General features: G+C 37.1%; 1 protein-coding gene across 1 annotated transcript; it reads right to left on the bottom strand.

Annotated features, from left to right (window-relative positions):
* Window positions 1–17682: 17682 nt before the first annotated feature.
* neurod6b (neuronal differentiation 6b) lies at window positions 17683–20923 on the bottom strand. The gene is made up of 2 exons (XM_082173207.1): window positions 20518–20923; window positions 17683–19351 (listed from the first exon to the last, which is right to left on the bottom strand). The coding sequence occupies exon 2, from the start codon at window positions 19344–19346 to the stop codon at window positions 18384–18386; it is 963 nt and encodes a 320-aa protein (XP_082029333.1). The 5' UTR covers window positions 19347–19351; window positions 20518–20923; the 3' UTR covers window positions 17683–18383.
* Window positions 20924–21987: the final 1064 nt, after the last annotated feature.

The following is a 21987-nucleotide window of genomic DNA, read 5'->3' as shown; positions in this document are numbered from 1 at the left end:
GAACTAGAAATCTGTTGTAACTCATCCCGTGAATGTGTGTGTGTGTGTGTGTGTGTGTGTGTGTGTGTGTGTGTGTGTGTGTGTGTGTGTGTGTGTGTGTGTGTGTGTGTGTGTGTGTGTTAACATACATTCACATGGGAACATGTAGGCCTATATGCAATATATGTACACAATAAAGGATAAAACTTTGTGAATATGACATGTAAAGCTATTTTTGTCTTCATTTATACATATTTTATATGTATGAATATATAGCCATACATGGTCAATGCATATATTGCAGTATATTAAAAAATATAAGCACTAGTTTCCCATATATGGAAATGTATGTAATATATCGCATTATAGTTTGCAGTAGCCTATATTCCCATATATTTTTGTTCCGTAAGGGCCCTCCGCAATGTAATAGAGTGCAGCAGGGATGACGTATTTTTGTAGGGCAAAACCCGGAAATGAGTAAGCATTTTAGTTCCATTGACCAAAGTCAATTGTTTTTTTGGTTAAATGCTTGAAATAAGGTCTGTGGTGAACACAAGCTCAAGATATTTTCACAGGTAGGGGAGCGCGGGGCACAAAGTAACATGGGGCTAGTTGTAACACACTTGTTTTAAATACTTCCACACATGCTAGGATGACGAAACTTGGTGTATTTACTAGTTGCCATATCAACACTATATAGAGAAAAAATAGAAAAAAAAATATTTATATATTGGAACATATCCATAGACATTTATTAAATCATAGCAAAAGTAAATTTCTTACTTAAGTAAATTTTTCATCTTTATTTTTTGTGTTTATTTAAAATTAGACAAATCTGATATTATTCAAAACTCCAATATGTTATTTTGCTTCGCTAACTAGCAGAAGACACTAGCAGGGTTTAAATCCCAGTTGTGCAGGCGGGGGCATGTTGTAACACCGCGTTACAATGTGCCCCTATTAGAAATATGCTATTATATTCTATAGTTTTATTCATTTTATTGAGAAAACATGAGAAAAAGGTGAATAAAGACTGAGAGTCAATGTTCAGAAATGACTAATTATTTATTTGTTTTGAACTATGTTGTATAGCTGTGTTTTCATGTGTTCGTAGTCAAAACTCAAAAATGAGTTTATATTTAATTATTAAAAATTGCCATTATTTTATATGAAAAAGTTTTTTAATTTAATTTTATTTTGAAAATATTTTATTTTGTCTTGTATATATATTTTTTTTATTAGATCAGATAACATTTTAAGCTGTCATTCTGTATGTCATGTTACAATGTGCCCCTCACATGTTACAATGTACCCCACCTATGGGGCATGTTGTCACATTTCACTTCCATTCTTTCGGGATATATCCAGAAAAAAGTATATGCTGTATTAATAAAACAAAACCACATAATTGTACTAGACATGTGGGAAATTAATGTGGGAAAAAACAAATACTCTGAACCATAAGTAGATTTACACAAACTGAGAAAGTCAAAAAGCGTTACTTTGTGTCCCGCTCTCCCCTAATATTCAACAATATAAAATACATCAGTAATACCCTCTGGTGATTTCTTAAAAGCATTTACATAAAGGTGGTTGCTAACATGTTGCTAAATGGGAGGTTGTCAGGGACATCAACCGAACAGGGGTGAGTTTCCCAAAAGAGTCGTTAGCCAACTATGGTCGCAAGTTCCTTCATTATCAGGGGTGCGTTTCCCAAAAGCATTGTTGGCCAGCTATGTTCGCAAGTTCCATCGTTATCAGCATAGTTCAACGAGTCGGTGTTTCCCGAAACCATCGTTCCAACCATAGACAGTAAAAGAAATGGACACAGCGACCCCATTGGATTCAACAGAGAAAAGTGAAGTCAATTAGAAGCACTCACTTCCTGATGGCTGAGCGTACTGCGCAGACTCAAACTGAGCTTGATGACATAGATGTGACGTGAGCAACCCGTCTGTCTTCTAGTAGCTGTGCCAAGAGAAATCTGAATCATTCCCTTCTGAAACTTGCGTGAGTAGGAGGTGTCCATGAGCTTGGAGCAGGAGCAACTTTTGCTAAGTATTCTGATTAATTATTTTGTCATTTTGCCTCCACGTCCCCCCGATTGTCCGCAAGCTTCTCCTCCTGTCCATACGGTAATCTCTCTACTGTGCGACAGAGAGTCGCGTGGTTATGACGCAATCGTTAGCCTATTTTTACAAAAACTGCTTCTACGGGGCCATAACGTAAGATAGAAGGTAATGGAGCCTTTTATGCATTTTCCTGTTTCTTTAGAAATAAATAAAGGACAAATGGAGTCTTTAAACGCCTCAGATGTAAAGTTATTCGCTGTCAAAGTGACGCCAAAATGAATGGGAGTCAATGGATGCTAACAGCAGGTGATGGTCTGCTAATCAATGGCGGCGCCCGGGGAAGCTTCGGTTTCTGGCTGATGGATTACCCCCTTGGTTCCAACGAACATTCGCAAACAGCATCGCAAACAGCATCGCAAAGTTGTGTGTTTGGAACGACAGCTCTCGACCTGTGGTTAGAAGCAGAGTTTCTAGTTTGCATGACATGTGGACTTAATAAATCCTTATCTTGAGCCAAATATGCAAGCTGACATTCAGTACATCCTGTGTCTTTTATTTAGAATACATAAAAATGTAATTTACGTATTTTAGCTTGTCAAGAGATTTAAAGTGTCATTTTTTAATACTGTGCATGTGTGAACGTGCTCTATTCTATGTAAGAACGAGCCTATGATTGAATCTGGAAATAAAGCAAAATAACTGAGAAAAATTAGAAATAGTCCTCAAATGCCATGACTGTAATTTATAGCAAAACATGTAGCATTAATTCGATCTCAAAAAGATTCATTAAAAGTAGTAATTACTCCACCACCTGAGTGACATCATTAACCAACGTGGTTGAACGACCAATTCGCGACAATAGGGTTTCGGGAAACAGTCGTGACTAGCTAGTTGATTTCTTCAATGATGCATCATACTATGGTAGTTAAGCAGTGAGTTACTTTGTTGTATGGGGAAACACACCCCAGGTAAACTCATCTAGTATTAAAGGGTTAGTTCACCCAAAAATTTAAATTTTGTCATCATTTACTCACCCTCATGTCATTCCAAACTTGTAAGATTTTCGTTCATCTTCTGAATACAAATGAAGATCTTTTTGATGAAATCGGAGAGATTCTTTCCCTCCATTGACAGCTACGCAACTACCACTTTGATGCTTCTAAAAGTTCATGAAGAGATCGTAAAACTAATCCATCTGAATTGAGCGGTTTAGTTCAAATTGTCTGAACAGACTTGGTTCTCACTATTGGCCGACGCTGGTCATGTGTGTGATGCGTGTGATGCTGGCCAATAGTGAGCCTACGTTCTGATGTACAACCCAGAAGCGCTGCACTGTTACACTACATTAACTCACTCAGAAGCCCACACAGAAGAAAATGAATAGTTGAATAAAGTCATTATTTTAGGGGGGGTTTTGCACACAAAAAGTATTCTCGTCGTTTGATAAACTTATGGTTGAGCCACTGTAGTCACTTGGACTATTTAAACATTGTCTTTAACTTTCTGGGCCGGCAATTTTCAATTACAGAGAAGCCTATGAAGGAGTGAGACAGCTCTCAGATTTCATCAAAAATATCTTAATTTGTGTTCCGAAGATGAACGAAAGTTTTACGGGGTTGGGAGAACAACATGAGAGAATTGACAGAATTTTCATTTTTGGGTGAACTAACCCTTTAAGTAAACTCATTGAGTACTAGATATTACTCTCTAGTCCGTTTTCATGGTGTTTATAATCACGCTCTAGCAAACTACTGTATAACTTGAACTTTCAGGGAAACATTTTTTTAAAGACGAAGATGAAGTCACGTGACTGTGGTGTAGTTTAGCTTTTGACTTGTGCCGATTGTATTATTTACGCTTTTCGTTGGTCACAGAGGTTATTTTCTGCAATAATACAAAAGGTAATGGATAAATCCTATTGAACCAGGGTGATGCTAACTTCCGTGTAGACCTACAAAAAATACGTCATCACCCCACTCTATTAATGCTGCGTCAGTTGAATGCATAAAGTGTCCAACATTCCACACTTCATTTTTTCGGTGAATTAAGTGCATCATTCAAGTATTTAAATTGTACTTTTTCTTTTGGGAATTTTCACACTACTCACAATATCTAAAACGGCAGTGCATAAGTAGGCTATATGAATTGGGACACATGTTCTTCATGCTTTTACTTATACGGATCAACACAGAAGAGTTTTGTTGTGGCATGCCATGTTTTTCGAAATGACACTGGCCATCCACTGACCTCTTAAACTTATGCTACCACCAACTTGCTTTTCTTAAACACATGCACACATATGCGTAACCCCTGCCGACCTCAGAGGTTTTGCACACTGTCCCCCACTGGGAGTGAAACTTTTGGAGAAATAAATAAATAAATAGAGTGGACAAAGTGATTTTAAACTGCACTGTGCATGACTAATGGTAGAAACATGTTAAAATCATTGCAGAAATGTCCTTGGGAAGACAAATGAATTTTCAGCAGAATAATTAACTTAATTAACAAATTTGCATGCATATTCATCAGGGCCATTGAAGTCTCTCCAGCTCAGTTTGATGAACGCGACTGTGCAATAACAGCCTCATTTACATTCTGTCTTCCATTGCCATTTCTGTGGATTACGGCGGCGCGGGCCTGCATGTTTGCGCATATATCTCACGCAGCATCGTCGCGAAGACTCTGAGAATTGATTGGCTGTGCAGGTACATGTAGGATCCGTGTCGATTCTGTTAAATTCCCCCTCTCTGTCCTTCATGATAGCTGTGGATGGATACCTCCCTCACCCCCTCTTTCTCTCTCTCTCTGGTGGGCACGTCTTGGCATGGCTCCCACCTCGTAACTCTCCAGGGCTGCCCGGCTGTTCAGCGTTCCCTGCTGTCTCTGCAGGGCAATCTTTAAAGGCAGTAAGGTGTGACGATACCGACTGGCAGATTGGCAGCGGTGCCCGAGGATATCAGAGCTCTCTGAGCCGTACGCGGATCAACCGGCGCCATCGCCATCATCAAACTATCTATACATTAACATCGGAGGGTGCATGCGTGGATGAGCACTCTTATGTGCAAATGTGATTGTTTTTTTATGCATGTAAAACCATATGTCCTTGCTTCCATTAGCCTATAAGTTTGTTTGCAAAGCACAAAGAGGCCATTAAAACGCATAAATAATAAAAGCAGGTTCACATTTCTATGACAATGGCCCTGGACGGCATCAACTCTTAAGGCAAAACACCACAGGTGAAAAGGGTTAAAACTGTGACTAATAGATATCACCATAGTTCTCCACGTGATTAATCGCAGTACATTAAGACAATTGTTTTGTATTACTATTTGTATTACAAGTTTTCTGAAATGTTATGTTTAAATATGTAAATTATGCATTATCTAATTGAATATGCACTAATATTGCACACATTTCCAGAAAAGAAATCTGAACATTGGATAAAGCTCCAGGTTCAAAATTCTTGTTTCATTATTTTGACATATTAAAAGAGTTAAAGACATATTAGACATGCTAACATATTAGAGTTAATTTAGAGTTTTTGCACAGAGGTTTTTAGATATCTCTCCACTGTCAACAGCCATAAAAAGATCACCATAATTTTAGGAATAAAATGTTATATAATAGAATGATATATGAATAGACCTCTCTGTAAAAACCTTCAAAATAGGTAGAGATCATTTGGAGAAAACAGCCTTTAAAGATATTTATTGCAATTTAAATCTAAAGATGCAAATAGAAGAGGTGTAAAAAATTCAACACATAAAAGTGTATTTTATGGGATTTTTTCTTCCCTCTAGTTTGAAAGAAGACATGTTTAGGTAGAAAAATCTCAAAATTCACCATGAAAAACCAAGGGTTTTGCCTGTAGCGACTTAGCTTAAACTCTTTATTTAGACAGTGGTGTGTTTGATCTTAGATTTGTGCTTTGACTGCTTTCCATTGCAAAACTCAAGCTAGGGTGTTTTAGGTGGTTGCTAAAGTGTGTCTGGGGGATTCTGGTTGTGTTCTGCCCAAGTAACAAAAGTCCACTGCCAAGTTTTCACATTTGCCCTTTTGGGCCAATGTGTTGTAACTAAAAATCTTACATTAATTTATCTTATCTATTGTTATGCCTTGCAAACTTAAATATTTGGCTTTCTGTGATCTATTCCACAACTGTTGTTGCGAATTCTTCAGATTTTTCACCAACACGATGTTTCTAGCTGACTCACATAGATGTTGAAAGTGCACAAATGACTTGTAATTGTCTTAAAAGTATTAGTAAGAATGTTAAACTATATATATATATATATATATACACATACCTTGTAGATAATAATTGATCATTCTTCTTTATAGTGAAATGATGGCATGCAGGACAAGTAAAATTGGAAATGAAAACTCTTATTGTTGAGATCTGACACAATGACTGACAACCATATTACACTACAGGCTTGTGTTTTAAAATTGCTTATTGGAGTAAACGAGCCGCTATTGGATAACAACGAATTTAAGCTCCGTTTCCAATTGCATGATAGAAGTTAATTTCACCTGTGAACATGACGGTGACTTAAGTAAATATTGATGAATATTGACACCCACGGACCGCTGAATAAACATCTGATGCATATGGCACTCAAAATAGGATACACTTCAGATGTTTCAAAGTCGTCATCTGATTGGTTGAATTCTACAGGATTTCCAGAAGACGTGTGAGTTGCGTTTTTTTACTGTCCGCCTGGAAACAAAGATGCCGTGATGCCAAACCCCCTCATGGAAAAAGAATGCTGTTGTGTTTACAACTGTTTCAATGAGCGCTTATCAGAACTAACTGAATGCTGGATTTTCAAAAGTATGTAAAGTTTGCAGCGTAGACTCTTTAAAATACGTCCAAGAATACGTCCACACCGGTCTGTTAATATTGGGACATCGACGTTACATTTTCATGCCTCTAAACATGTCAGTCAGATGGTCCTTGGCCAATAAAAACTGCTTTGGAGTCCAGACCTTCTGCTGTCAGTCTAAAGGTCTGGCTAAGCAAGACTAGTCCCGAAACTTAAGTTTGGTCACATCTCTGAGAATTTTGGGTTGATTTTGGGGATATTTATTTAATTGATTTTTTTCTGCTCTCATCTACATTCTGAAACAGGCTCAGAGCACAAACAGTTTAATATTTTGAGTTAGGGCTTTGTTCAATGTACTAAACCCATAGTGACTATTGCTAATAATTACATGTTTATGTTCTTCTCTTGGGGCCTAGAGTTGCTATAGACTACTCTTTAACCAACGATTTAATTAATTCCAGCACAAAAGAACAGATCTATCTCACCTAGAAATCAGAATAGAAAACAAAGAAAGGAATGAATAAATAAATAAATTGAAAGAAATGAAACAAATGCACAATTTGACACCATCCCCTCCCACACAAGGAATTACACTTTTTAGATCCAATATGTTTTTCCGCCCTGGAAATTCATCTGCCGTAATTAGCACCTTGTTACTCTAAGCTAGATTGACAAGAGAAAATCTGTTTTATCAGACAGACCTGTGAAAATGTCTCACTCCCAAACCTATTCCTCTCCATGTATGTATGCGTTCATGCGTTGCTGTTGTCTTTTTTTAAGCATAGAATTTATTTGTGTATTTTATGTCAGTGGCTTACATTATAAGTATGGAAACCAAATGTTTTGTTTATATTGGTGCTTTTTTTGTTGTTGCCATAAGTGGCACTTTAGAGGAGTGTGTTTTTCTCTACACATGTCAGCAAATCTTAAAACCTGTAATCAAATGTGGAATCAGTATAATTAAGCAATAAGGTACAAGAGGCTGCTTTATTGTGAATTTTGGCTGTGTCTCAAACCAAAGGCAGCTGTCCTGCTGCCCAATCAGTCAACAACTAACAGGCAGCATTTCTGTGGGATTTGGAGACAAGCTTCCAATTCTTTTCGTGTTTTTTCGTTTTTCGTTTTTACATTAATTCTCTACAATGTTTATTTCTCAGAAGATGTTGAATCATAAATTGAAAAAAAAAAAATGTAATTCCAACTTCGTATAGACTACAGCAGATCTTGCACTATAATATTCATAATAAAGAGTATCTTATTGCTTTTATTAAACGGTTGCTGCATAAAGACAAATTCTTCACTAAATAAATGCTATCTTTCCACTAGTCCCTGACATGTAAATGTCTCTATGGCCTCTTAACTGAACTAGGCATCTATTTTATAAATCGCTTTTTATAATATAGCCTATATGCCACCATGCATCTTTCTGTGTTTATGCACATTAATGGAAAGGAGGAGTCCAGATTTTGTCAGATGCAGCTTCTTGTGTTTGAAAACAACAGAATGGAGGTTCTGTCTTTAAAAACACATCGCTTCTGATGCGAGACGCTGAAGAAGAAAAAAACATCGAGGTGTGTCGCAAACAATGATCAAATATATGTCTAGCATGCGTTTACACGGTAAAACAGATGCAAAAAAAAGTCCTGTTTGAACAGACCTTTAATTTTTAAAAGATCTTTTGCATTAAGGCTGCGTGGAGTTTTACAGGGTTCTTGTGACAGCCGTGAGGTGCGGCGCTGGCGTTTGATGGCACTATTGATGGGAAAGTTGTGAGGAAAGTCACAGAGCCACAGAGGAATTTGATTACCTTCATCCATTATCCGCACAGTGAGCGACGGAGAAACTCGCCATCTGTCATCCGTTTCATTAGCATCGTCAACACCTGCCCTGCCTGTTTACCACTCTCTCTCTCTCTCTCGCTGTCTCTCTCTCTCTCTCTCTCATACAGATTTTTTCTTTCTTTTTTTCAAACAAGCTTTTAATGAAATAATAAACGTTTTCTTTGCTCATGTAAATATAGTCTTATCCGGTTTAGGTGAACATATGTGCATCATATTTGAGATCCTTTTCACAAGTTTGTCGAAAGAAGTTTTTTGCTTGTGTGTTATTGAGTTATTATTGAGTTCAGGTTCATTATGCCACCTGCCTAAAATAAATCAATCCAATATGATATAATTGGGGTTTATGTTGTATGATTTCTATCTATCTATCTATCTATCTATCTATCTATCTGTCTGTCTGTCTGTCTCATCTGTCTGTCTGTCTATCCGTCCGTCCCTCCTCCGTCCGTCTATCTATCTATCTATCTATCTATCTATCTATCTATATATATATATATATATAATGTTACCCTATATCTATCTATCTATCTATCTATCTATCTATCTATCTATCTATCTCTATCTATCTATCTATCTATCTATCTATCTATATATATAATATGTTACCCTATCTATCTATCTATCTATCTATCTATCTATCTATCTATCTATCCAAAACCAAACTGTCAACCAACAGCTAATGACAAACAAACATGACAGATTGCGGACTACCACACCATGGCATTTCGATAGTAAGGTAACAAAAAAGTGAAAGGAGGAAACAGTCCTTCTGGTTACCGAGGCATTCTGAATTCCTCCTCCAGCCCTCTCTGCAAAATCCCCAGGTGCTGCTGCGGGCCCCATTAGCGCCCGAGTCTCTGCCTCCAGCAGGCCATGCGTGTCCCCAATGACACTTTGTTGGATGAGAACCAAGTTTTTCCCCCCCTCAGCAGTCAGATAGCTCACTTCCGTCCAATCGCAGGACAGGAAGAGACAGGGGCGGAGTCCTGGAGAACAGGGCTGTCCCGGTGGACAGGTGGAACAGAGGAACATCATGAGCTGAACAACAGAACGGCGTGCAGGACAGGAGGACAGAGGGTGAAATGTGACTGTCAAAAAATCAATGTACTGTTTAGGCCACATGTGTACTTTAAAGCAATAGAGCATCCAAAAATGAAAAATCTGTCATTTACTGTATACTCACCCTCATGTCATTTCATACCCATATGATTCTTCTTTCCACATCAGTAGGTTTTATAAATAGGCAAATGAAAACTAAATTTTCTTTTAGAAACTTGGGAACTAAAATAAAATTAGTAATAAATGCACATTTTACCAGGGCTAATAACGTTACTTAAAACTGAAACTAAAACAATAAAAAAAAAAAAACATTTTCATTACCTAAAATTTAAATTAAAATATTAAAATATAAACAGTAAATCAAGTGTACTAAATAACACCTTGTACTGCTGTCTTGTCACACTTACATTTCTATACTTAAATCACATTCCTCATGTGTAAGTCATTTTGAATGCAAGTATAATAAAAATAAATTGTGTAAAACAGCCACGCAATGCATTGTTGTTGAATTTGTGTGAAATGTAAACATTGCATTTGCTTGTAAAAAACTCAATAGTGCAGAATAAATTTGCATACTAGATGTACATCAAAAGATGCCCAGTATGAAGCGTGTCACAAAGCTCCGCCGCCTTTGCGAATGTTGTTTTGAAGCCATGCCATACAGCATCTTATGATATTTTTTACAGCTCTATAGAAATACGCGTAATGCAAGACGCATTGTGTGATCGTATGTGAGAGAAGCATGAAATACAAAACAGCGAATGACTTTGAATGAGCAGCTTCAACAGTTCATAGTTCAGCGAACAGCAGTGTAAACACACAATCACACATCTGGTGTTGAAGCTCCAGGAGCCCGGGGTCAAGTACACCTCCACCTTGAAAATATCAGGCTACTTGCAGCCTCCGGGGCAAATGCCCCAGTCTTCATGAATTCACCCAGCCGGTGTGTTGTTTACTAAGAGGCTATGAAATTAATGCATGGATTGTTTTCAAGGTTTTTGTCTTATGTAACCGACACATTCGAATTTTCACTGCCATAGAATATACAACAAAATATTAACTTTTTAAATCAATTGTAAGTGGTCCTGGCTATGCAAAATGAATCCATATACAATATTCCTGTATATATACAATATTCTGTATTCCCTTTTAAATTGGATGTCATTACATATTAGACGGGAAATACACTGGTGTATTTTTATTTATATAGTCCTATTAGGTCTATTACCCAAATATCTGCAATCACATGTTAGTACATATTCAACCCGATCATCTAATCATATTATTTTGATTATGGGAGAAAAAAACTGTTTATGGTCGCTCTGCTTTTGGTTTTGCTGCTCCAAATGATTGGAATGTGCTACTAGTCATTGAAATTGGAGTCATTTATTTCAATCTCTGCATTTAAAAAACTACTAGGAAGGAAGTGTTTTTATCACAACATATGTGTGTGCTTTCCTGTAGCTCAAACAGTAGAGCGTTAATGCATGCAACGCTAAGGTCATCATGGGTTTGATTCTCAGGGAAATAAAGCTGCAGTCCGTAACTTTTTGGGGTTAAAAATGATCCAAAATAAAAAATTTTATTAGGTACAGAACCAACCAGTGTTCAAAACTATCTGCTTGCCTTAGCTCGATTCAAAACGGTAGCTTGTAATAATGTTTTTAATTCCAGTGGTACTGGTGGATTTCCATGTCTTAGCGTCATTACGTCACATCTGTACACATTAAGAAGATGTCTCGGCTAATAGGCTATACTGGAGGCGTGTAAGGATGCTGGAGGTGGAGATTTATAGCCTTTTCTCACAGCACTTGATATAAACTTATCAATTTGATGGCGGATTCAGAAAGGTTCAAATGACAATCACCAGTGACAACTGGAGATTCACCCGTTGTAAAATGCAAAAGACTGTGGCTTCAGAAAAAAAGAGACTGCAACCGGGCCATGCGGAAATCAAGGATAAATATTGGGGCATTAAATGTAGTCACGCAATGCTGATGTTGTAAACATTAACAATTTGAGAACAAAGTATAATTTGTACAGTTTGATGTGATATGATGAGCGATCGTTAGATTTAATCAGCGCGATTTACTGCAATTCTTATTTTCCCTAAGTTGGTCAGAACAAAAGTGGATGTTACTTACTTGTTCAGATGACATTTTCCGGTGAAAATTATGTTGGTCATACTTCCAAAAAAGTAGAATCTGTGATTCCGAATGACAGTATCCACACCGGCGCGGTGACTGACAGCCGCACATTCTCCTCAAAACATTGGATTCATCCGCGCTGTGCCGAGCCGAGGCACAACCCACGTGAAGTTGATAATTCCGCGAATAACTGCAATTGCAGATTTCGAACAGAGATAGCGACAAAGAGGGCAAACTACGGACTGCAGCTTTAAGTGACTTGCCTGTTTAAATAAAGGTTAACAATAATACACAAATTGTTTTTCATTATTACACTAAAAAAAGAACCCTTTCAAAAGGTAGGCTACTAATACAATTTAGGCAGTAATAGGCCTATATACATCTTAGGTAGGCTACTAATATGAACCTTTAAAAGGCTGTTTGAAATTGTATAGGCTATTAATCACTTTTTTATTGCCAAAGTGTGAACAGGTTGTAACTTTAAAAAACGAGATCTTCCCAGTCTTCCTAAGTTTCCTATGAAAGTCTGTAGACTTGTTTTTTATGTGAAGAACACTGGACGTTTTTGCGGGAAAATCAAAAGGATGTGACGTTTACACGCGGTCTGATATCCTCTCTTCCATTCTAAGACACATGAAACGAATGCAATGTTTAGGATAATGCCGAAAGAGCCATTCTGTGCTGCAATGTCAATGTGTCATGCAAAGAAAATGGATTCATTCAAACTAATCTGCCAGATCTATATAGTCTGTAGTCTCAAATAGACCTATGTAGGCTATAGCCTATAAACTATCATAAAAGTGTAGCTAATTTTAAGTAGCCTACCTCATCATTCGGCATGATGCAGGTGAAGTGCAGGGCTGGTGGAAACATATCCACATCGCTCAGATATTTTCTTAACTTCCATTTTCTGACCGCATTTGCACGATCACGAGCAATTAGTGGCTGGCTGCAGTTCACTTAACGGCCACCGGTGGCGCTAATAACAAGAGTTTCTCAATTCCACACAGTAGCCACACCGCCCTTGTGAGAGCTTTTGTAGGCTACATTTCTTTCTGAGATTTAGGCAGAGTTTCGTTTGAACAGTTTAAAATGATTGTGATGCTGGCAGAAGTTTCACACTCGAGCAGTTTAGATTTTATTTTCCACTCAACTCCACACAGCCTGATTTATTTTAGATTTTGGTTTCAGTTGTGAACAGCAGGTGTGTTTCTGGGTAATGGCAGTTGGAACGTGTCCCATTAGCTCACAGACAAACAGCACAGACATGGAGAAATCTGACACATGGAAAGCTGCTCAGTTTAATGTTCATTTAATGTAGGATTATTTTCTGTGCCGAGGCTTTAAAATCACTTTTATTTCAAATAGCTGATGATAAGAAGAGGAAAACACACTTTTAACTTTAGCATTGTGCCTCGAGCATGTTACGCACGCAGGTCTGTTCAAGCCTTTGTCTGTTCTGCATTCTCTTGTGCTGTAATTAAATCGTGACTTTGTACAAGTGTCAATATATGAAGTTCTTCGAGATGAACTCTTTAATAGCGTTCAGCCTCTCAGCAAGGACCACACTATTATAAATGATCTGCCATCACGTTTTACTAATGGAAGTTAAATATGTCTCTTATTAGTCTTTTTGGGGCTCCAATAAACTTATGATTTATATAAATGACGGGAACTCATACATGTTTAATCAATGGCTGTATCATGTTCATTCCTATGAAATTGAAACTTCATTCTGTATGAAAATAGATCTGTAAAGTTAGCCCTGTGTAGAGTGTAAATGCTATTATTTGCTATCATAATGCTATGTGTGTGTGCATTTATATATTTTATTTTATTTTATTTTATTTTATTTTATTTTATTTTATTTTATTTTATTTTATTTTATTTTACAACCAAATGTACGTATGGTTTAAAACTTCAGCACAGGCTATATTTTTATCCCTGACTGAATAAAAAAACAAAACAATTCACAAGTCATCTTAAAATATGATTTTTTTTAAGATTGAGCTGAAAAATATTTCATTACACGATTCTTGTCATAATGAATGCCCTGCAGTGTGATGTTATCTATTAAAATTTAACAAAAAAATATATAGTCTTAAAATACTCTATACATAATTATGTAATATTGTTTTTATTGATATAAATATTATATAAATATAAAATGATTTATTTAAAATGTTAAATATTAATTAGGGCTGTCAAATCGATTAACTTAAGTTATTTTGTGATACACACACACACACACACACACACACACACACACACACACACACACACACACACACACACACACACACACACATTACATAAACGAACTTGTAAAATGCGATTAATCGCGATTAATTGTTTGATAACACTAATAGGCTATAGCTATAGGCCTGCGCGCGCCTATACACACACACACACACACACACACACACACACACACACACACACACACACACAAGCAGCACATTTGTGTAGGCATTGTATGACGAAAAAACAATCACATTAATCAGTCAAGATCTGTATGAATATTTGTTTTGGAATGGGTCTTCTTGCTTTAAAAAAAATAGTATCATGCAATACTGTTACGTAATTTTTGTTCTCATTTCTCCGAATAGACTCTCACACTGGAACATAATTGCAGTCTTTCTCTCCTCCTCAGACCTCTGACTGCTGAGTTCAGAAGTGTTTCCCAGTGCCCAGGCCTCGTGCCAATCCGATGCCAATCTGACATGCAAATGAGCTTCTGGCTTCTGCTGTGGTGTCATTTTATGGCAGCCCTGCACCCATCACTCCCAGAATGCACTGCTTCCCACACCGCCTCTGCTCCTTAAAGCATCTAATTAAAACAGCAGATCCCTCGGCCTCACCCCTCCCCTCCCCAGTCTCTCACACCATTCCACAAGAGAAATGATTATTAGGAATTTAATAGGGAGAGTTTTGTGTCCCATGCCATCTGTGTCCCGGGGAAGGCTGGAAATTTGGGGAGGGTTGACGATGTGACTAGAGCTGTCCTTTTTCCCTCTCTCTCTCTCTCTCTCTCTCTCTCTCTCTCTCTCTCTCTCTCTCTCTCTCTCTCTCTCTCTCTGGGAATTATTATTCACTTCTGCAGCCAAAGTTTAAGGTGGTAAATCACCATTGTGGGGGCAGAGCATTTTTCACTTTTAATCACCAAGATTATTTCTAACAGGCTATTTATCTTAGGCAATGCCAAACTCAGAGGAATTGTGCCCTTTAACCATTCAAGACACTGTTTGTCCATTTAAATAATTGCTATTTATCAGGACTGGAATTCTATTTCTTTTCATTTCATTATATTCGGTAAAATAGACAAACAAAGCATTTACAATTATTTTCTCTCTTTTTTTAACTCACAAATGTTTTTATCCTCAGTGATTTTTTTCCAAGAGTTATTTTGTGAATTGAGAAGACACTAATTATGTTATGACCACGTAATAATAATAAAAAAAGACGTTATACTAATAAAATACATTGTATTCAATTTAACAATACATCTATCTATCTATCTATCTATCTATCTATCTATCTATCTATCGATCCATCCATCCATCCATCCATCTGTTTGCTTGTCTTACCTTGCATCTCACAGACTGTATATTTTCATGAAGCAATGTAATTTATTGTAAATGCTATTCATATTTACTTGTGACATATTGACAATTAAGCCATAGGGTGCAATTATGAGCCACTCGTTAATTGATTCACTTAGAGTAAGTTGATTGTATGTGTTATATATGCATGTGTTGCATACATTATGAATAGCATTTTAATATGGGTCGCATGGACTATAAGAATATATGAATGTGAAAACTGTGTCCATATAAAAGCCAGACTGACGCCCCCAGCTCTGCCACCCACACAGAATATGCCATATGCTGCTATACTTTACCTCTATATTCTCCTGTGAGAAAGAGAGAGAGAGAGAGAGAGAGAGAGACATGGCACATTCACGGTTAACCTCTCAGTCAAAGGAGAGCAAATGCATGCCAAGCATTGAGACCTTCACCCCCGAGACTGTTTGCCTGCAGACCTCTCTCTCTCTCACACACACTTTGCACACACACTCCTCCTGTCAGGGAGCAGCTGTCAGAGGCTGACTGAAGGAGAGGATGAGTGTGAGAGGAAGGATGGTGTCATTGGCCTGGAGGTTTCCAGCTCCAGAGATTCACATGCCAAACACAGAGACACATTTTCACACTATAAGAGCAGGACAAGTTGATGTCACAGAGGAGCAAAAACCAGCATGGGTTTCATTTTCCTTCTCAACAATTTTATTTTATTCTATTTTATTTTATTTTAACAACCAAATATACAAACGATGTTTACGTATATGGTTTAAAACTTCAGTACAGGCTATATTTTAAGCTTGACTGAAAAAAAAAAAAAAAAAAAAAAATCAAAGTATTCATAAATGTTTAACGTCGTGTTTAATTTTCACGTGCTATCTGATAAACTGTAAGATATAGAAACTTTAAATGGCTGTATAATTCTCACTGACAAATTTGTCGCGAACAGATTAGACTGTAAAACAGACAGATAAATGCTCGGTTTCTGATAAATGGAATTTTACATTTTATTTCTAAATTTATTTCTAAATAAGTAACACATTTGCAATTGCCGTTTTATCTATTAAATATTTTAATGGTCGGATACGTATAAAAAGCGGTTTGTGTGACAGTCGGTCAAACTCTGGCATTGAGTCAATTCTGTCCGCCATCGAGAACTATTCGTTTGACTCTCAAAAAGAGAGGAATTGAATAATAATATTATATTAATTAAATGTAGCCTAATAATAATAATAATAATAAAGAAGAAAAAGAAGAGTCACAGAATTAGTCACTGATCTTGTTTCAGTGATCTTGAATTTCGTCTCTTCGTTTTACAAACTGCGAAACAAACTTTGAAAATGTGTTCGAAAAATCTTAAATAATAATTTTAAAAATATATACTCAAAAACTAGAATAAAAAAAAATATAATTTACATTTTAAATCAACATACAGCAACTGTTATCTCCCGACTTGTGTTTTCCGACATCTGAAAATACCTTGTTGATCTGAAAAAATCTGTAGGACAGCTGCAAACATGTAAATTCATTCGATGTTTTATCTAATATCTTATTTATAATAATTACGGTAATAACAATAATAAATAAATAATCTAAACAATAATAAATTGCATTAAAGTTCGTTATTTGGTTAACATACATTATTAACAAGCTTGTAAAAGGTCATAATGAATTCAACATGGTCATGCTGAAACCCCAGTGGAGCACTTACATCCAAATATGAATAAACATAAGGTCAAATGCAAACAATTGCTAATTGAATATTTATTATTTCAAGTTTTTTGCTTAACCTTCACTCAAAAAAAGCATTACAAACAACAAATATCGCCCAAGTGTTTTTCGGTCCGATTGTCAGCTGTCATACATGTCAGACTCATTAGTGCTGTGGAGGATTTATCAAGTGTAAAAGTTTATTGCAATATAAGTTTATTGCAATATAAACTGAGAATATTAAGAACGTTATTTAGAGATGCATAGAGGTTTTTTTTCTGTATTTACTAAACTAGCCACTTTTAAAGACACGCTTTCTTTATATTTTTTAATTCTTTAATTTTTACATTCTACATTCGTTTTTATTTCTCCTGTTATTATCAGATATGAATCTGATAACTTAATGATAATACATTTATACATTATTAAATTAATAATAATAGGCCTACATTTAAAACGTAAATGTCGCGATTACAGTCTGATGCCGAACTGTATTCTGCTTATAAATAATAGTAGGCTACGTTAATGTATATGGTCTAATATTTTCTATTAATGCTGCATGTTCATCTTTTAGGTGACTTCCTCAAGAAAGAGCATAAACACAGTTGATCACATTTAAGATTTATTTCCACAAGCCGACCGAAGTGCACGAGCCCCTCAAGTTCACATCATTCACAAGACCCGAGATGCTCCTCTGTCAACAAAATAAATAGGAAAAACATTTCCACGTTGCAAAATCACAATAGTTTTCTTGTTTACATGAAGCGAAATCAGTCAAAAGGGTGGGTGCGTATATAGTTCAAAGACACAGATGTCAATAAATAATAAAATTCACACAATAAGGCTATTTACATGTCTGCACGATAATATACTGTGTTGCATAGTTCCATTATTGCTATCATGATTCTGTGTTTCATGTAACACGCAAATAAATCCATTTCCACAGTATATACGAGACAAGAATTTTAGTTTTTCGATTAATTGATTGTAATAGGCCTACCACAGCCTGCGTCGATGCATGAGCAACCTATGCAGTCTGAAATAAATAGAATTGATTTTACAGTATTTTATGATGAAATCAAACGTGCCAAAAACAAAGCAAAACAATCAGCAACACGCCCTAATTAATTAACAGATTAGTGTAGCTGGCGTCCAACCCCTATGCTCGCTTTTAATTATGGAAACCAGTATTTAATTCGTCCTGGCTCTGGAACGATTGGCTGCGGGGATGTAAGTCATAAGGAAAATGGCTGTCTGGGGAAACGCGGTACATGGAGCCCCGGCCGGGAACGTTACAGTATCTCATCCCATAATGGCAGTTCTTACTGTACTCGACTTGGTCCTCGTGTTTTTTAAGCGAGAAAATCCCGTTGTAATTAATCGGAGGACTCATTTGGCCTTCGAAACGAGGGCTGCTGCTCTCCGGAGAGGCGCTGTCGTAATAGGACTCGTAGGACGCGTAATAGTTGTAGGGCCGGAACGGTTTGACGCTGTCCCGGGTCCCAGAGCTGAGGCCAGTGGGCGTGGCCATCTCAGCAGCGTTCGGGTACGGGTACAGAGAATCATACTGAGGCCTGCCCGAGAACGACACGTCCCCGTTGTGATCTGTGAGGAAATTTCTGGAGTTCAGCTGCAAGCAACCCGCGACCAAGTTAGTGGTGGGCTGCGACAAGCCCTTGCACAGGGTCTGCACGAACGCGAGCAGGTCAGGCCTCTTCCCCGCGCTCAGAGTCTCAGATAGAGCCCATATGTAATTCTTGGCCAGCCTCAAAGTCTCGATCTTGGAGAGTTTTTGCGTTTTGGAGTAGCACGGCACGACTTTGCGCAGGCTCTCGAGCGCGTCGTTGAGGCCGTGCATGCGGCTGCGCTCGCGCGCGTTCGCTTCTTGGCGGCGCACTTTGACACGTTCGCCGCGTCCTTCAGAGAATTTCTTTTTACGCGCGCCTTTCTTCTTCGGGTGATCGTTCTCGTCCTCCTCTCTCTCCTCCTCCTCGTCTTCCCTGTCCGTGTTGTCGTCCTCTGCCTCCTTGAGCTCGGCGCTATTGAGTGTCCGCGCGTCTTCTTGACGCGTGAATGTCGCACCAAACTGAGACTCGCGCATCATGTCTGGGTCTTCAAATGGTACGGTTAGCATCGTCCCTGTGTAACAACAAAAATGAACAACAAAATAAAACAGTCTTGACGTCAAATACCCGGAAGCATAACTACCCATGGCTTACTAAAGTATTAAAAACAAATTATTTACGACTAAATATGGTCAGTGGTTAGCTGTTGAAGAGCCTTTTACGTTTTGTTTTATAACATCGATTATATAACGTGATTTTTTTTTTTTTTTACTAAAGCTATAACAAGGCTATGTTGGTCCAACATGCATGTAAAAAAATTTCAAAATGTGTTTCAGATTTTGATATTTGTCTGCTACAAACTAGTTTAGAAATGTATAACTTATCCCTAAACGGTGTAAACACCTGTCAAGAAAAAAAAGAGTGGAATTTTTACAATCTATCCCACTATATTGTCCACTTTGTGCATTAACGTAGTGATATGATTACATTATTTTGCCATCCCAAAATGTCCTTTGAAATGATCAGCATTTTCATTCAAAACAGTTAACAAATATAGAAGGCTAACAAAAAAATAAAAAAATAAACCCCCCCACAAAAAACCCATCAGAATGTGTTTGTCACTCAAATCTATAGGCCTGCACGATGTTTATTTTGTTCAATTTTTGAGTGCAAGAGAATTGGAAAATGTTCCAATGTACGCATTATGATCATGAATCATATTTCCAGGGGTTTTTTTTTTAAGCATATACATTTTGTGTTGATGTTTTATGTCAAATCAAATGATAACCTGCTGATTCAGATGATGCACATTTTGTCATTTTAACATTCATTAACATGATCACAAATCAAATTACTAACCAGACGTGAAATTATACTTAATCAACACAAATGTGTTGTTCTGTAAACGTTTTTCACACAGATTTACAGCTTCTATTGTCAGCTCAGGAGGGTGGTGGTCATGTATGATAGAGATTTCACTCCTGTAGCTCATTTCTAATTGGTTAATCTGGCGATGTTACTCCCTGTACTGCCCTACTCAGACAAACAACAATTAAAAATATAGCAAGAACAATCCTGGCTGAACTCAAAACCATAATGCCTGTCGTACCAACACAAATAAGGTAGCAAAGACTGGAGCTAAGCGTTTTTTTTTTTTTTGTTTTTTTTACAATAAACACAACAATAACACATCCATGCCAAAAACTGAAGCTCTAAATCAGACTGGTTTCAACGGCTCACCTGTTTCGTTCAGTTTTCAGCTCGCATGTTCAAATTCCTTGCGACGTTCAGAGCTGCCTCCCATGTGCTTGATGTGGAGCTGTATGAATTCCTTTAATCTCCCTCTCCCTCTCTCTCTCTTTCACAGAGAAATGACACCCATGCCAGGCACCAGCGCTGGTACCCATGCCATCTGCCACTGACGTTTTGTTGGTCACATGATGCAGTCTCCAGGGACCTTCATTCCGCTCTCATCATCTGGTGCGCACGGTAATGGGCACCGGGAGGCTCTCATTTACCGTCAAAAAACTCCGGGTAAAAAAAGAAGAGATTAATGCCAGTATTGCTGCGGCAATACCAGTGTAGAAACGACTAAATGATTTAGACTTTAAAGTGAAGCGTGTATTTGATTATAGGGCGACGGATGCTGCAGGCAAGAGCAAATCAGTTGAGATGTCTTCACTATGCATGTTAGAGTCGTCTGATGGATAATAAATGCTCAGATATTACATCAAATCTCTGCACCTACAGTAAATATGAATAATAGCCTGCGTGCATATACATGTTAAGGAGCATTCAGTTGGTAAACAGCAAAGAATGAATTCATTGTGCTGTCATGTGCAATATATAGGCTATAAAGCCTCGCTTTGGTGTCAGAACTGTGCCTTTTAGAGACTGTATTTAGGGGTGAATGGGAAACTTTTTCTCAGTCATTTCAATTGTAAAAAGTGTCCATATCAACCTGAATTCACCCTATAAGGCAAGTTGTCACAATGGATATGTCTCAAGAATTCATATTTTTGCAATATTTATTAGGTAAACATAATAAGGTGAACACAGCAAAATCACTCTGAGAGACAAGAATCATATAATGAACTGAAATGTTGAACAAACTGTTCTCAAGAGAAGAGTTCATATTTTTCATCATCATCAGATTGGTGCAAGATATGTGTTTTCAATAAAGTCATTGGCTGAAAATGATGTTTTCATACAGTATGCTTTTCTTTTCTTTTCTTTTCTTCACATTTAAAATGTTACCTTTGAATGTTCTTGCTATTTAATTTGTTGCTTTGTCTTCCATAACTGTTTTACTATTTTAAATGTTATAAATTCCTTATGAAACCATTATTTATAAAAAAAAATAGTATTTATCATAATAAAACAGTATTTCTTAAAGTTCACTCAACCCCCTCTTCAACTTTAAACAAACGCATAATAACTATAGATGTACTTACTGAGAAAGGTATACTGAACTGAAACCAATAGCTTCAGTGAACTTTCAAAAAATGAGTTGGCACAACTTTAACCACTGAAGTTGAGTGAACTAAAAAATGCTTTGCAGTTGGTTGCTTTATTTTTTAAAGTTAACTCAACTATTTATTTATTTTACAGTGATATATAATTGTTATATTTGACATTTTTGCTTTACTTATGTGTTTATTTTTTTGGAGAAGCAATTGCAAAGCAGTTTGATTGCAACAACTTGCCCCG

The sequence above is a fragment of the Leuciscus leuciscus genome (genome assembly GCF_965113295.1).
Source record: "Leuciscus leuciscus genome assembly, chromosome: 6".
Taxonomy (NCBI): Eukaryota; Metazoa; Chordata; class Actinopteri; order Cypriniformes; family Leuciscidae; genus Leuciscus; species Leuciscus leuciscus.
Note: the sequence above shows the minus strand (reverse complement) of the source record. Positions and strands in the feature narration are given on the sequence as shown.

Coding starts and splice junctions, on each gene's coding strand:
- neurod6b (XM_082173207.1), bottom strand. CDS start 19,346: ATGCTAACCGTACCATTTGAAGACCCAGACATGATGCGCGAGTCTCAG.